Genomic DNA, 16309 nt, shown 5'->3' with positions numbered 1-16309 from the left:
CCATAACTAAGTTAAGAACGAGGCTACCATAATTAGGAACTTGGCCCAGATAAGTCAGGTTTGACTAACTCCAGTAATAGTTATGACGTGGTAATCGTGGGATCAAGTTATTAAGTTATTCCAAATACCCAAAAGAAAAATAATCTATGCCCTATTGATTATGATATATATGAGAACCAGGTATAAAGAACAAAGATTTGTCAACCAGGAGATCATAAATTAATTGTCATGTTAAATAGACTAAAAAAAATGACAGCTCATTTTTTATCTCTACAACTTAAACACTGAATCATAAAATAATGCTTTGGGAATGTTTTATACATAGGAGAAATTAATTTTTTAATCAATCAGCCAAATTTTATTGTAAGCCTACAATGAATGAAACATGGTAAAGAATAAATAACTGGAATAAGGCTAGAAAGATCAGATATGGATAGAGGAAAAGATAGCTATTAATGGAGTGGGAGGTGGGCGAAATGGGTGAAGGAGGTCAAAAGGTACAAACTTCCAGTTATAAAATAATTAAGTCCTGGGGGTGTAATGTACAGCATGGTGACTACAGTTAATAATAATACTCTAGTGTATATTTTAAAGTTGCTAACAGAGTACATCTTAAAAATTCTCATCACAAGAAAGAAAAAAATTGTAACTAGTGTGGTGATAGATGTTAACTAGATTTATTGCGGGGATCATTTCACAGTATATACATATATCAAAGCAATGAAAAGAAAAAATTAAATTTAAAAAAAAGGTAGCTATTGATGTAAGACAATGGTGAGGTAACCGAAGCCTACTCCCAATAACACATAGGGGAACTCTTAGCCTGCTATCCCTGTGCTGAATCTCATGTTCTCTGAAAAAAATTGCAACACCTGAGCTGAGGAGCAACAGGCAAATCAAACCAAAAAAAAAGAGAGATTATAATATTACACAAAATAGAATTCATAAAGAAAAACATTAAACTGGACAAAAAGGTCATTTTTATACTGAGAAAATGTTAAAGTCATAATGAAAATATAACTCATATGATCCTTTATACAACTAATAACAAGGCAGCAAAATGTATTAAGCAAAAATTCTTGGAAATTCAAAGAGATTGGAGAAATTGCAATAATAGTGGGAGACTTTAAAATATCTCAGTATCTGACAGATCGGGAAGGTAAAAAACAAGTATTTGAAGTATCTAAATAATAACTTTAAAATATAAATATAAATATAAACCTATCACTTTCTATCTCTAGAGAACGCACCTTACCTGCTCCTACCATGTCCAAGGAATATTTGCAAACACTTAGCTTCCCTACTTTCTCCATATCTATCAGGCTTCTCCTATAGTCATTTCCTTCCCCATCCAGCTTAGATCCCATGGTCCACTACTCCAACTACTCTCTTACCCTCTTCAGCTCCTTTACTCAAGTGAAGTACCACTGCATCTGCGTAAAGACTACCAACTCATGATTAATCCCTCTACTCACCACCTTTGAGCATTTTTAGCATGTGACTGGCTGCTATGTATCATTGTGGGAGAGAGGCATCACATAACTGTGAAGACTGGTGTCACTGCAAAAGTGTATGTAGTCTCATTGCTTCACACAGCCATCTAACATCTATTTACTGAGCATTTACTATGTTCCAGTGCCAGTACCAAGAACTGATGATGGGGGCTAAACAAGACAGTGTGGTTTCTGTCCTCATGGAGCTTAGTGTCTAGTGAGGGAGACAGATTAAAACAACTAAATATACAATTATTTAATTTCAATTGTGATAAGTGTTTCTAAGGAGACGTATATGTTGAGAGTACATTAGAAGGGAACCTAGTCTGAAACATCAGGATAGGTTTCCCCGAGGAAGTGACACTTAAGCTGAAACCTAAATTATGAATAGAAGTAAAAGCGAAGAGGGAGGTGAGGAGGTGCCGGGCAAGGAGGAAGGATGAATGTTCTGGGAAGAAAAATCAGAACATGGAAAGGCCTGGAAACGTGAGCACACGGTATGTTTGAGTAACTGAAAGAAGTCTGATTTAAATGAGGCAGAAGGGAAGAGAGAAAAGTGTGTGAAATGAAGTACGCATGGATCAAGTCACTCAAGATTTGAAGGTCATGCTGAGGATTTTAACGCTCAGAGCAAAGGGAAACTTTTGAGGAGCTATAATCAAAGAAATGAGAGATCATATTTGTGGTTTTTAAGTATCATTCTGTCCTTAATGTGGAGAATGGACTGGAAGGATGCAGGGAGTCCTGTTAAAAGGTTTCAGTTGTAATCCAGGCATTTTGTAATGGCAGCTTTGACTAGAATGGTAGCAGTAGAGAATGAGAGAAGTGGACAGATTGGAAAGATTTAGGAGGTAATTCTGAAAGGGGCCAATTCACGGGACAGTGGCTGGCATGAGGTGAAGGGAGGAAGATGAGAGAACATCTGCCCATTCAGGAAACAGAAATACATTTCCAGGTGTGGGGTTTAGGAAGAGATCATGAACTTAGTTTTACATATGTCAGTTTGATATGCTTGTGAGATAAAGATGCCAACTAGGCAAGTTGGATATACAGATCTGAAAATCAGAAGAAAGGTATAGGCTAGAGACATAAATTTAAGAATCATCAGCAAATGAATGGTAAATTAAGCCACGGCCTGGACAAAACTGCAGAGAGAGAAAGTATATAACAGTGAGAAAAGAAGATGGCCTAAAAGGAGCCTTAATGACCTCCCAACAGTTAAAGGTCAGGTAGAAAAGAAAAAGGAGGAGAAGTAGCAGCCAACAAAGGAGAGGAAAACCAGCAGATGTTGTTCCACGAAAGCCAAAGGAGAGGGTAAGTAAGGAGGGGGGAGTGGTCAACAGTGTGAAATGCTGCTCAGAGATCACGGAAAGGACTAAAAACATCCACTGGACCAAACAATACAGAGGTGAGCAGCAACTTTAATAAGAGCTTAATAGGAGCTCTGATAGGATGTGACACCAGGTTGGAGTAACCTAATGAGTACCTGTGAGAAAAGGAAATGGAGGCAGCAAATGCAGAAAGTTCTTCCAAGAAACTTGGCTAAGAAGGGGAGGAGAAAAACGGGTGATGGGAGAGTAGATGAAAGTACAAGTAAAGCAGAGAACAGTTTGGGGATTTCTTTTTGCTGTTCTTGTTGTTGAGGATGGAAGGGAAATAAGCATATTAAATGCTGATGGGAGAGGAATGTAATAAGGAAAACTGAGGACACAAGAAAGAGAAGAATTTCCAATCTCCACTGTGACCTTCAAAGGGCTGCTGGGCAATCCCGTGGTTTCTGTAAGTCAGCCCTTCCATTCTTCATCACAGTTATTTCAGACCTTTTCCACTCCCCTCAAAACTCCAACTCCACAAATCCCACACCTCCTACTTTTCAAAAATAAAAAGGGCAAAGACCTAGCAGATGGAATTTCAAATTCTTACCACAAATTATCACCTTGATCCCATCTGCTCTTGTTCCTCTTGAATGCCAAATTGAAAAAGCTTTCTCTCAATTGCAGTCATTCTTGACCTCTGCAATACTCCTACTTCTACCACGGCTTTCGGGACATTCCTACCCTCCTACTCTTCTTCCTACCTCTATGATTAGTCCTTCTCTGTTCCTGGACCTATATTCCCGTTTCTCCATCTGTGACTCTCCTCTTATCTAATTATAAAGTTTATTTTCTTTTTATTGCATGTCATACATTTCAAAGCATCTTCTCACATCTCATTTTGATCATTAATTGTTGAATTGAGAAGTCTCAACTCAATGAGATATAAACATAGAATACTTGTATGTTTTTCCCCATAACTACTCAGTTGAATCCTAAACCTGCTGAGTATCTCAGTGAAATCTCACAACTTTTCAGTCACATTCAATTATCAAAGAATAGTTTTTAAATACCATCTTCAGACAACCTGCTTATTATCACAAGTGAGAATTACATGGCCTTTAGCAGATGCCTGTGGTGGGGAAGGGCATGGCTTGTTCTCACTGGGTCTTCTCCCTTCCTTCCCTGTACTCCCCTTCCCACTCCCCTACATTCACAATCTTATGTTCTTTGCCACAAGTGGCAGCTGTGGGAACAGAACAATATTCTGCTTACGAGAGCTCACCACATACTAGTGATGGGTCTGCTACAGTAATCAGCTGGTCCTTCTCCAGGGACTATGGTGATGCCACACTGCCAACAGAGTCAAGTGCTGCCCGGCGGAGATGTATCCCTAACCTTTTTCTGACTCAGCCTGAGGTCAGTGGTCTCTACTGATCTCTGTAGATGGTGAGTTCTGCACAGGTAGCATATGTGGTTCTCTAGGCAGTGTTCAGGTTCATCCTGGCTCCCTCTGCCCAAGCAGTATCTGCCCCAAATCCATCAGAGTTTTGCATATTGTCACCTAATCAAGTGTCCTCAGAGGAAGCCCCTATGACTCCGACATCTTCACTAATGTCCACACTCCTTCCCTCACATAAATCATGAGACTGTGGGGGTCCTCTTTACTTGATCACCAAGAACCCTCATCCTATCTCCTTTCAAAGCATACTACCCTATAGTCCCTTCAACCCCAGCTGGCATGCACTATTCCCACAAGCCTATTGTGCTATGAAATATCAAAGGAAGATGTAGGCACCAGTCTATATATCTGAGGGTGCCCCCAATATTCTAGTTCCAGTTCCCCCCAGGTTGAAATGGTAAACAGAGAAAGGAAAGTACGTGTTCCCAGCATGCTTTCCCCCATTCCAGAGGCACCAAAATCAGTCAGCAGAGATCCAGCCAGAGAATAAAATGCCAGTATCCCTTTCCTGCAGCCACACTCACAAACTTTACAAGCAATTTAAGCCCCACCTCAAACTTTTGTGAGAAAAAGTTGAGAGGATGGAAACCACTTCATTAACTGTGTACTCTCCAGAAGGCAATCCCCCCTTGTCCGCCCTCTAGCCCACTTTATAAGAGAGAAGGAGAAATGTAGTGGTGATGGTTTGAGTGTAGTTTTGCTGGAATGTCAGTTCTTAGCAAGTCATGCAGTGAAGTGGCTGATGGCCTAACAGGCACGTCTTCAAACTGAAAAATGAGAAATTTAGCCTCTTTTGATTACAGTGGTGGGCCCTGGTCAGCAACCCTGGCTGAAATAGGAAAGCTACGTTTCACTATCATGCTATACTTATCATATGAATTACATAATCCAGGTGTTATTAACTGCATTTTACATATGAGACAAAGACCTGAACTGTGGTTACTTAACTAAGGCTAAAACACATAAATCACAAATAGGGACAAATTTTGTCAGTACATCCACAAAACAAGGGTTGAATCTACTTGTAGGATGAGGAAAACCCCCTGGGTTATAGATCTTACAAAGGTACAAATCAAATGAGATAATGGATAGAAGTGTTTTTATAATGAGAATAGAGCAAAACAAAAATGGAACTCTAGTTATTATATACTCAGCACATGCTTAGACCAAATGTTAAACTGTACCTTTTTACATCACCACCTGTAAGTCCTGGAAGGGGAGAGGAGTAGAGTTGGGCATGAAATTAACTTTTAAGCTCCCAGATTTTACTTCTCAGCATAAGCCTTTGACCCTCTTGGCACAGTACAAAGAATAGAGAACATAGCTCTACTCCTCTCACTTTGTCAAAATCTTCTCCATTCTTATAATCTTTAACTTGCACAACAAATTTCTATTACTGTTAAACTTTCACGAAGTGTTGGGTAGAAGAGGGACAGAACCAGAAATAAAAGCCACACTGTCTTATGGCCAAGTCTAGCTTCCTCAAATACAATATCAGCGACAGGTGCAAGAGTTTCTGTTCATCACAGACACATGGTTGCAACTGGTCAAACTCACTTCTGTAAAGAAGTACACATTTTACAAACAAATTTGATTTCTTCAATCAACCATTTGTTATTTTTAATAGCAAAGTCAAAGAATCTGCTGATGTGATTGCTCTCTCGAGCTTACCTTGGGATTATCTAGGCCCATACGCTCATTTTACAGAAGAATCTATAACCCAAAATTAAGTCAAATAATGTTTTCTACCACAACATGCTGATTCATTAAACACCAAGGATATGATTTTGCTTAAAAATTTTTTTCTTAAAACATAAAATTTTACATGCTGATAGTAACAATATTAAATGTGACAACCAAACCATAAATTTGAATGATTTCAATTACTGTTTATTCTGAAAACTGCTTCTGATGAATCATATTTTTAAGCTAGTCTAAAACCTATTTTGGCTGTTTCCAATTTTAAAGGAAACACAGCTTCTATCTCAACATAACTTTTCTTTGATCCTTCATATATTTCAAAGGTTAAATAATGAATTCCAAGGTTTTTAACCATGGTCACTGTAGAAGAGAAGATATTTCTGTAATATTTATATGAAGAGAAATCACTCTGGTTTTTCTCAAAATACTTTTACTCAGTATAAATTAATATAATATATAGTCTGTATTCACTAAAAGGCCAGGCTTGCTAGTGAATTTTTAGAGCAGATTATGCTGTATGTCTGTATGATATCCTATTACAAACACAAGGTTATCTAAAATTAGAAAACACACCTTACAATGACATCCCAATCCCACCCAGGATTGTTTACAGTTAGCCATCAATCTCACTTTTCCCTGACCAGAGTGAATTAGGAGAATGATAAGTATCTCAATGGAAAGGGAGTCCAATTAAAGACACTAAACATGAAACCAAAGAATGTGAAAATCTCACTAGTGCCACCTACAGTACCAATGGAGAATGCAGATAAGAGATTTTTAAGATAAGTATGTGTGTGTGCATATCTATATCCCTTTGAATTCTTGCTCAGGACTGTACCAAGACAGCTTTCTACAAAATCTTGCACAGAATATAAAAGTATGTAATGAGGCAATGCAAACAACAACAAGAGTACTCCTGAAAAATCAAAACCAAGAAAAATCTGCAGCAGTCACAGAAGCAGAGAGAAAAGTAGTTGCAAGGGGTGGGGGAAATAGGGAGATGTTGGTCAAAGGGCACAAACTTTCAGTTATAAGATGTATAAGTTCTGGAGATCTAACGTACAGCATGGTGACTATAGTTAATACTACCGTATTGTATACTGAGGTAAATGATCAAGACAGGTATAGCAAAAATTGGACAATTTGGCTTCAAATGGATTACAAAGCCTCATAGAAAGCCTTACCTTACATTCCACCACACTCTGATCTGATTCACAAGTTACATAGATTTCATCTACTGCCCGACGAAGGTTGTCAAAAAGAAATGCCCAGTATCGCGCTCTTAAATCAATTTTCCGAGGGTGCCTTATTTTAGTTGGACTTTTATCAAAGTGTTTATCTCCAGTTGTAGATGATATTTTACAGTCTACTGCAGTGTTCTGGTGAAATAAAACATGAAAAAATATTTTCAAAAAGCCACCAGGGACTGGATTTTTGTATAAAGCACATTTTTCAACATAAATACTTAAAAACAGACATTCTTCTTTTTAGCTTATATCATACATATCACACTGAACTCATCAAAACAAAGCTTCTCATCTTACAAGTGGCAGGTTTGTAAGATCAATTTTTATTTCAGACATGTCTTATTGAAGATTAGGATGACTTCAATGGTGAATAGACCCTCAGTCAAAAAGGAGCACTAAAGTGGCTCCTGACTTACTGGAATACATGTATGGCACATTTACATACATTTACATACAACAAATAATAAATAGCAATTTCAACATTTTTAAATTACTTGCATATATTATTTTCATTTAGAAATGACACATATTGTAGTTTTATTCACTTAATTTTATCTTAAACCAGTTTTCCATTAGAAGTAAAAATTAATATATAAATACAAAACAATTTACCTGAAAAGAACAGTAAAATAAAATAAAACCAAGCACCAGCTACAGAGCAGACTCACCAAATAAAGTAACTTCAATGTTCATAAGACCCATTTTTTTCCTCAGTTGCATAGGCAGAATTTGAAAATACAAGATTATGTTCTATAGTTTTATAGACTGTACCACAGAATCACTCCACCAAAAACACGAGCATGTAGTTTACATTAAGACCTAAATTCAAAATGTCAACCTGAAGCTTCTCCCTAGACGTACCAAAGGAGTTGCTTACCTCTCTGTGGCTACTTAAACTAATGAATAAATAAATACTAACCTTCTACTACAGTTAGAGCAACAAACAATCTCAGGTTTCTTTGGGTTGTTTTGTAGGCATGTGTGTCATTCCTGTTTGCTTGTTTGTTTTTTCTTTTTCATAGAAGCACCCCAGAGAGGAGAATATCCGAAATAGAGGCTAAAACCCTCCTGCTTTGTTTTAGGTTTCACCTTTCAATATACCAGTGATTCCTTCACTTCATAAATCTTTCATTGCCAATCTTTGGTTTCTATAGAATCTTCACCACCAAAAAGCAAGCATACAAAACACATACACACACACAGACAAACACACTTAAGAAGTTGAGATGGAGCTGCTCATCCTCCTCCCATGGTCCTCCATCCAGACTAGGGTTGCCAGATTTAGCAAATAAAAATTAGTAAACACTTTATCTGACAGCCCCAGTCCAGCACAAATTCTCAACACTCATACAATAAAATTTAAAGTAATAATTAACAACCCACAAAACCTTTGCCTCAATTGCTGTCCAAGTTCTTTCCAGCCCTAGAAGTAAATGATTTAATTATTATGGCAAATACCCTCTCCTTGGATTAAACCAAACTCAAAGTCCCATTCAACTAGCATCTACCCCAAAGCAAAGCTTAATTCTGTCCATTACTTTTCTGATAACTGTAACAACAAGAAGTAACAATTTGTACAGGATTATAGATCATAAATCAACTTTACATAACCTTCTAACTTTCTTCACACAACTTTTAAAGTATGTATTATTAGCTCCACTTCACAGCTTAAGAAAACTAAGGTTCAGAGGCTAACTGATTTGTCCAGGATCATATAGCCACAGGAGGGCATCTTTCAGTTAGAGTTCTACAATTACCCTGCTAGCTTTCCATTACAAAGCTGCCCAAGGCCCTGTGCTGACAGCCCTTTATCAGATATCCCAGATGACCTCATTTCTCTTCCTATATACACCATCCAAAATTAAAATTAACTTGGGAATTTTAAGTTTCCTGAATTTGGGGTTTCCTGAATTATACCTCCTTCACAAAGTTTTTCTACACTGATCAGCAAAGGGCTAGTAACTTCCTGTAAATTCAGACTCTAATCTTACTGAATTCTCAAAAATACTTTCACTCATTTTTTTTTCTTTTTTTTGGTGAGGAAGATCAGCCTGAGCTAACATGCATGCTAACCTTCCTCTTTTTGCTGAGGAAGACTGGTTCTGAGCTAACATCAATTGCCAATCCTCCTCCTTTTTTCTTTTCCCCAAAGCCGCAGTAGATAGTTCCAAGTCATAGTTGCACATCCTTCTTTTTAACTGATTTTTTGTGTGTGTGTGTGAGGAAGACCAGCCCTGAGCTAACATCTGATACCAATCTTCCTCTTTTTTGCTGAGGAAGACTGGCCCTGGGCTAACATCTATGCCCATCTTCCTCCACTTTATATGGGACGCCGCCACAGCATGGCTTAACAAGCGGTGCATCGGTGCACGCCGGGATCCGAACCGGCAAACCCCAGGCCGCCGCAGCAGAGCACACGCACTTAACCGTCTGCTCCACCAGGCCGGCTCCCACTTTCACTCATCTTCACCCATTTATGTATTTTCCACGTCATGCATCCATGTATATATGATTCAAATACTTTATCATCCTTTCTTACAACGTAGAATAGGCAATACTGCTTTCAGGTTAAGATGTTTCTATTCTTTGTGACTGATCTATGTGAGGCTTTTACTAAGAAAGATTCTGGAAAGGCAGAAACTACAGCTAGGTAATTCCATCTAAAAGGCAATGTGCTGTGCAAATCTGACGTTTAACTTTGAAAAAAATAGTAATACTTTTTATTTGCATGCTTATCTACATTTTATGAAGGGCTTTTGTCAACCATAATGTCATTTAATCATCACAACAAACTGTAAAGACAGGACAAATATTATTATCCCTATTTTGTAAATGACAAAACTGAGGCTCAGAAAGACTGAATTTCTTGACAAAGTCAAAGGCTTACAGAACTGGGACCAGAACCTAGTCTCTCAACCTCTGCTCCAATGTTCATAAAGCATTTCACACAGAATCTAGCACACAATAAGCACCCAAACAGTGCTAAGTATGACTATTATGAGACATATAAAGAGGAGATTAAATATGCTCCTTAAAAAAATGTAAATAAACTAATGGCAAAATCGCTAAATTTGTGAAAGGTAGAAGAGAAACACCAAATTGTAGAGGCTGATAAGTCAGTATAGCATTTCAAAGTATAGGACTTTTACCTACCACCGATAAAAATAATAGCAGTAATAATAATAACTGAGGTAGCATCTAACATTCATGGCATACTTGCTCTGTGCCAGGCACTGGGCTAAGTGCTTTCCATACAGTTATACTTCATTTAATCTTTGAAGCAATTTTATATCACAGGGACTACTATTATCTCCATTTTACAGGGGAGAAAACAGGTTTAGCTAAAGTAAATGATGAACCCAAGGTCTCACACCAAGAAGTGACAAAGCCAAGATTCGAAATCAGGTAACTATCCCATTGCTATGGCTTACTGTGCCTAACTGCTTCCAAGATACTCAGTAGAAGACAAAGTAATCTAAACTTTTGGGAAAAGTTAGACACAACTGAATTCCATGAAGTTATATTGTTTTAATCAATAACTTTTGAAAGAAAAAGAAAGATAAAAAAGAAAGGGAAGGAGAGGGAAAAAGGAAGGAAGAAATTGAGGTTTCTGACTCATCTCTCTCAGAAGGGCTCGTCGACTCCCCTGAGAATGTGACATCTATGGACATATTCCCAGAAAAATTCATGAGCATATAAAATTGAACATATATTTTCTTGATGTACCTACATTGACACACCATAATCACCCAAAGTCCATAGTTTGCCTTGCAGTTCACTCTTGGTGTTGTACATTTTATGGGTTTGGACAAATGTATAATGAAATGTATCCATCATTATAGTATAATACAGAGTATTTTCACAGCCCTAAAAATCCTGTGGTCTGCCTGTTCTTCCCTCCCTCCCCCCTACCCCAGATCTCTGGCAACCACTGATCTTTTTAATGTCTCCATAGTTTTGCCTTTTTCAGAATGTCATCTAGTTGGAATCATACAGTATGCAGCCTTTTCAAATTGGCTTCTTTCACTTAGTAAAATGCATTTAAGGTTCCTCCATGTCTCCATGGTTCCTTCATGGCTTGATAGCTCATTTCTCTTTAGCAATGAATAATATTCCATTGTCTGGATGTACCACAGTTTATTTATCCATTCACCTACTAAAGAACAGCTTGGCTGCTTCCAAGTTTTGGCAATCATGAATAAAGCTGCTATAAACACCAGTGTGCAGTGAACATAAGTTTTCAACTCTTCTGCATAAATACCAAGGAGGTTGACTGCTGGACTGTACGGTAAGAGTATGTTTAGTTTTGTAAGAAACTGGCAAACTGTCTTCCAAAGTGGCTGTAAGTACCATTTTGCATTCCCACCAGCAATGAGTGAGAGTTCCCATGGTTCCACATCCTCATCAGCATTTGGTGTTGTCAGTGTTCCCAATTTTGGCCATTCTAATAGGTGTGTATTGGTATCTCGTTGTTGTTTTAATTTTCATTTCCCGGATGACATATGATGTGGAGCATCTTTACATACCCTTATTTGCCATCTGTATATCCTCTTTGATGAGGTGTCTGTTAAGGTCTTTGGCCCATTTTTTAATCAGGTTGTTTGTTTTCTTGTTGTTGAGTTTTAAGAGTTCTTTGTATATTTTGGATAACAGTCCTTTACCAGATGTGTCTTTTGCAAATATTTTCTCCCAGTCTGTGCCTTGTCTTCTCATTCTCTTGACATTGTCTTTTGCAGAACAGAATTTTTTAATTTTAATGAAATGCAGCTTATCAATGATTTCTTTCATGGATCATGCCTTTGGTGTTGAATCTAAAAGGTGACCACGGGGCCGGCTCCGTGGCTTAGCGGTTAAGTGCTCGCGCTCTGATGCTGGCGGCCCGGGTTCAGATCCCGGGTGCGCCCCAGGGCACCACTTCTCCGACCAACCTGAGGCCGAGTCCCACGTACAGCAACTGGAAGGATGTGAACCTATGACATACAACTATCTACTGGGGCTTTGGGGGGAAAAAAATGAATAAATAAAATCTTTAAAAAGTGACCACGATACCCAAGGTCATTTGGGTTTTCCCCTAGGTTATCATCTAGGAGTTTTATAGTTTTGTGCTTTACATTTAGGTCTATGATCCATTTTGAGTTAAATTTTTGTGAAGGGTATAAGATCTGTGTCTAGATTCAGTTTTTTGCATGTAGATGTCCAGTTGTTCCAGCACAATTCGTTGAAAAGACTATCTTTGCTCCACTGTATTGCCTTTGCCCCTTTGTCAAAGATCAACTGACTATTTACGTGGTTCTATTTCTGGGCTCTCTATTCTGTTCCATTGATCTATTTGTCTATTCTTTCACCAATACCACACTGCCTTGATTACTGTAGCTTTATAGTAAGTTTTGAAGTCAGGTAGTGTCAGTCCTCCAACTTTGTTTTTCCGTCTTCAATATTTTGTTGGCTACTCTGGGTCTTTTGCTTCTCCATATAAACATTAGAATCAGTTTGTCGATATCTACAAAATAACTTGCTGGGATCACACTGAATCTATACATCAAGCTGGGAAGAAATGACATCTTGACAATATTGAGTCTTCCTATTCATGAACATGGAATGTGTCTCCACTTATTTAGTTCTTTCATCAGAGTTTTGTAGTTCTCCTCATATAGATCTGATACATATTTTGTTAGATTTATACCTAGGTATTTAATTTTGGGAAATGCTAATGTAAATGGTATTGTGTTTTTAATTTCAAATTCCACTTATTCATCACTAATATAAAGAAAAGCTACTGACTTTTGTATATTAATCTTGTTATCCTGCAACCTTGCTATGATTGATTTTTAGTTCTAGAAGTGTTTTTTTGATTCTGTCAGATTTCTTACATGGACGATTATGTTATCTGTGAACAAAGATGGTTTTATTTCTTCCTTCCTGATCTGTATACTTCTATTTCCTTTTCTTGTCTTATTGCATTAGCTAGAACTTCCATTACAATGTCGAAAAGCAGTGGTGAAAGGTGACATCCTTGCCTTGCAAATGATCTTAGTGAGAAAGCTTCTAGTTTCTCACCATTAAGTATCATGTTAGCTGTAGTTTTTTTGTAGATTTTTTTAATCAAGTTGAGAAAGTTCCTCTCTATTCCTAGTTTACTTACAGTTTTTATCACGAATGGATGTTGAATTTTGTCAGATGCTTTTTCTGTATCTATTGATATGATAATGTGATTTTTCCTTTTTAGCCTGTTGATGTGATGGATTACATTAATTTATTTTCAAATGTTGAACCAGCCTTGCACAAATCCCACTTGGTCATGGTGTATCATTCTTTTTAAATATTGTGGGATATGATTTATTAATATTTTGTTAAGGATTTCTGCATCTATGTTCATGAGAGTTATTGGTCTGCAGTTTTCTTTTACTGTAGTGTCTTTTTATGGTTTTGGTGTTAAGGTAATGCTGGCCTCATAAAATAAGTTAGGAAGTACTCTCTCTGCTTCTACCCTCTGAAAGAGATTGTAGAGAATTGGTATAATTTCTTCCTTAAATGCTTGGTAGAATGCAACAGTGAATCCATCTGGGCCTGGTATTTTCTATTTTGGAAGGTTATTAATTATTGATTCAATTTCTTTAATAGATATATGCCTATTCAGATTGTCTATTTCTTCTTGAGTGAGTTTTGACAGACTGTATCTTTCAAGGAATTGGTCCATTTTATCTAGGTTACCAAATTTGTAGTGTAGAGTTGTCCATAGTATTCTTCTATTATCCTTTTAATGTCCATGGGACCTATATTGATATGAATAACTAGGGACATGTAGTTGGACTTTGAGACAGTACTACCCACATGAGATTATGTGGTCATGAATGTAAAAAGAGCCTAGTCGACATAATTGATACTTTTGTCCAGCCATGTTCAAATGCATGGGGTGCAGAGCAGAACAGGCAGAAAGTTGGATTTAATCAGGGCAGCTCAGTCAAACATGCACTACCCCAAGGAGCAGGGAAGCAAGACGGTTGAATGAGTATGCAAGGAAGTGATTATAACAAACAAATCATAGAATCTCAGGTGGATTTACAGGGAAGTATGGACATATGAAGGATGAGGGATAGTGAAAGTGTAGTAGGGCCAGTAAATTATAGATTCCATGGAGGTGAAAAATTATTGGAGTCAGGAGATCAGAGAAAGTAAGGTGGAAAGAGAGATGATAGGTAGAAAAGGGACAGTTGAGATTGAGATCCTGGAGGGAGAGTAGTTATTAGTGGGGACAAGGCAAGAGTCTGACCATGGAAATGATTAGAAGACAAGACTGTTGAAGGAGAGAAGTGCAAGAAAAATTGAGAGGACAGCAGTCATGGTAGGCTCACTCATGCAGTGAGCCTAAAAGTTATATCTTCAAGGAATAAGGAGAAGTGACCTCAAGTCTATAACTGACTGCAACAAGAAGGGGGAGTAGGTAGTATAGTCTGATGGCATGCACTTCAAATCTCTGGAGTTTTAGAAGATGGGAGGGAGAACTGTCTGAAATACCAGTAAGGAGCAAGCAGGAAATGTAACCCTCCTCTAGGACCAGAGGTAGGAGTCCTGTAGGGGAAAAATACAACTACTACTTAAAAAGACTGTGGAGGAAGCAGTGTCCTCACAGGTGAGTTGGGATTTAGTTAGAACAAGAAAGTAAAGGGAAGGTTTAGAGAAGAGCGAGATATATAAGATTTTGCTGATGGCGAACCTAGTTCTAGAGGGCAATGTGGTAGGGTTGAAACTGAGCATCTTTTCACAGGTTTACAGGCTATTCAGGTTTCTCCTGTTTTTTTACTAGGTTATTTGTCTTTTTCTAATTGTAGCTCTTCATAGATTCTTGATATATGGAATCTTCTCTCAATCAGTCTCATTTTTAACTTTGTTTAGCTGAGTTTTTAGTACGTAAATTTAATTTCAATATAACTTATCCATGAGTTGTGCTTTTTGTCTTGTCTAGGGAACCCTCTCCTAATTAATGGTCATAAAAATATCCTTCTAGATAGTTATAAATTTTTATTTTCACCTTTGGTCTTTAGTCCATCGATAATTTATTTTTCATACATAATGTGAAAATATCTTTTATTTTATTTCTAATTTAACTACATTACAGTCAGAGAATATGTTCTGTCTGACTTCTATTCTCCTGTCTGACTTCTATTTATTGAGACTTGCTTTATGACCTAGTATGCCAATTTTTGCGTATGTTCTCTATGCACTATTTCTTGAGTGTCAATAAATACACACATATACATACACACACACACATACATACACACACACACACACACACACTTATATGAGATCAAATACAACTGCATTCTTAATTCTATATCCTTTCTGGGGTTTTTCCTGCTTGATCTATCAGTTTCTGTGTATGGGCTATTAATATTTCCCAATATGATTATGAATGCACTTTTACCCTTGTAATTCTGTTAATTTGGGCTTTAAATATTTCAGGCCTATGCTATTAGGTATATAAAGGTTTAGTTTTGTTATACTTCTTGGATGATGATTCTTTTCACCATTATGTAATTTCCATCTTTATGTTATCAATGCTTTTCATGTTGAATTCCATCTGATTTAATATGAATATTGCTACACCAGCTTTAGAGTACACCTAGAATACCTGGATTTTTTTCTATCCCTTTGTTTTAAACCTTTCCTTGAGGTTTAAAACGTGTCTTCTGTACACAGCATATAGCTCAATTTGAAATGAGAGGTTTAATTCAATCACCTGCCTTTTAAGAGGTGAATTTAATTAGTTTACATGTGTTATGTTTGTTGATATATTTATACTTAATATCTACCAGAACCTTTCATGTTTTTTACTTACTATGATTCTTCTTTGCTTATCTCTTTCTTTCTCTTGACTTCTATTGAGTTGAAAAGCTTTGGTTTATTCACTTTCTCTTTTCCTCTGTTTCTTTGGAAATCATGGCTGCTTGTTTTATTCTTTCAAATTTTTATCATACACACTTACATTCGTATTTTCCTAACAAAGATGTCTTCCCAAATAAGACAAGGATTTTATCACTCTAACTCCCCTCCAAACTCCCTACAATCCACCTTCCATGTTAATATTGTCTA

The 16309-nt window shown here is 37.2% G+C and overlaps 1 protein-coding gene across 3 annotated transcripts in view; it reads right to left on the bottom strand.

The window, feature by feature from the left end:
• The window catches only part of SCAPER (S-phase cyclin A associated protein in the ER), a 440234-nt gene that overhangs the window by 389476 nt on the left and 34449 nt on the right, over positions 1 to 16309 (bottom strand). For all 3 annotated transcript variants that reach the window (XM_058542151.1, XM_058542150.1, XM_058542152.1), the window contains exon 5: positions 7154 to 7348. In XM_058542151.1, coding sequence (XP_058398134.1) covers positions 7154 to 7348 — 195 coding nt within the window. The remainder of the gene's footprint in view (positions 1 to 7153; positions 7349 to 16309) is intronic.

This window comes from Diceros bicornis, chromosome 5 (assembly GCF_020826845.1).
Source record: "Diceros bicornis minor isolate mBicDic1 chromosome 5, mDicBic1.mat.cur, whole genome shotgun sequence".
Taxonomy (NCBI): Eukaryota; Metazoa; Chordata; class Mammalia; order Perissodactyla; family Rhinocerotidae; genus Diceros; species Diceros bicornis.
Note: the sequence above shows the minus strand (reverse complement) of the source record. Positions and strands in the feature narration are given on the sequence as shown.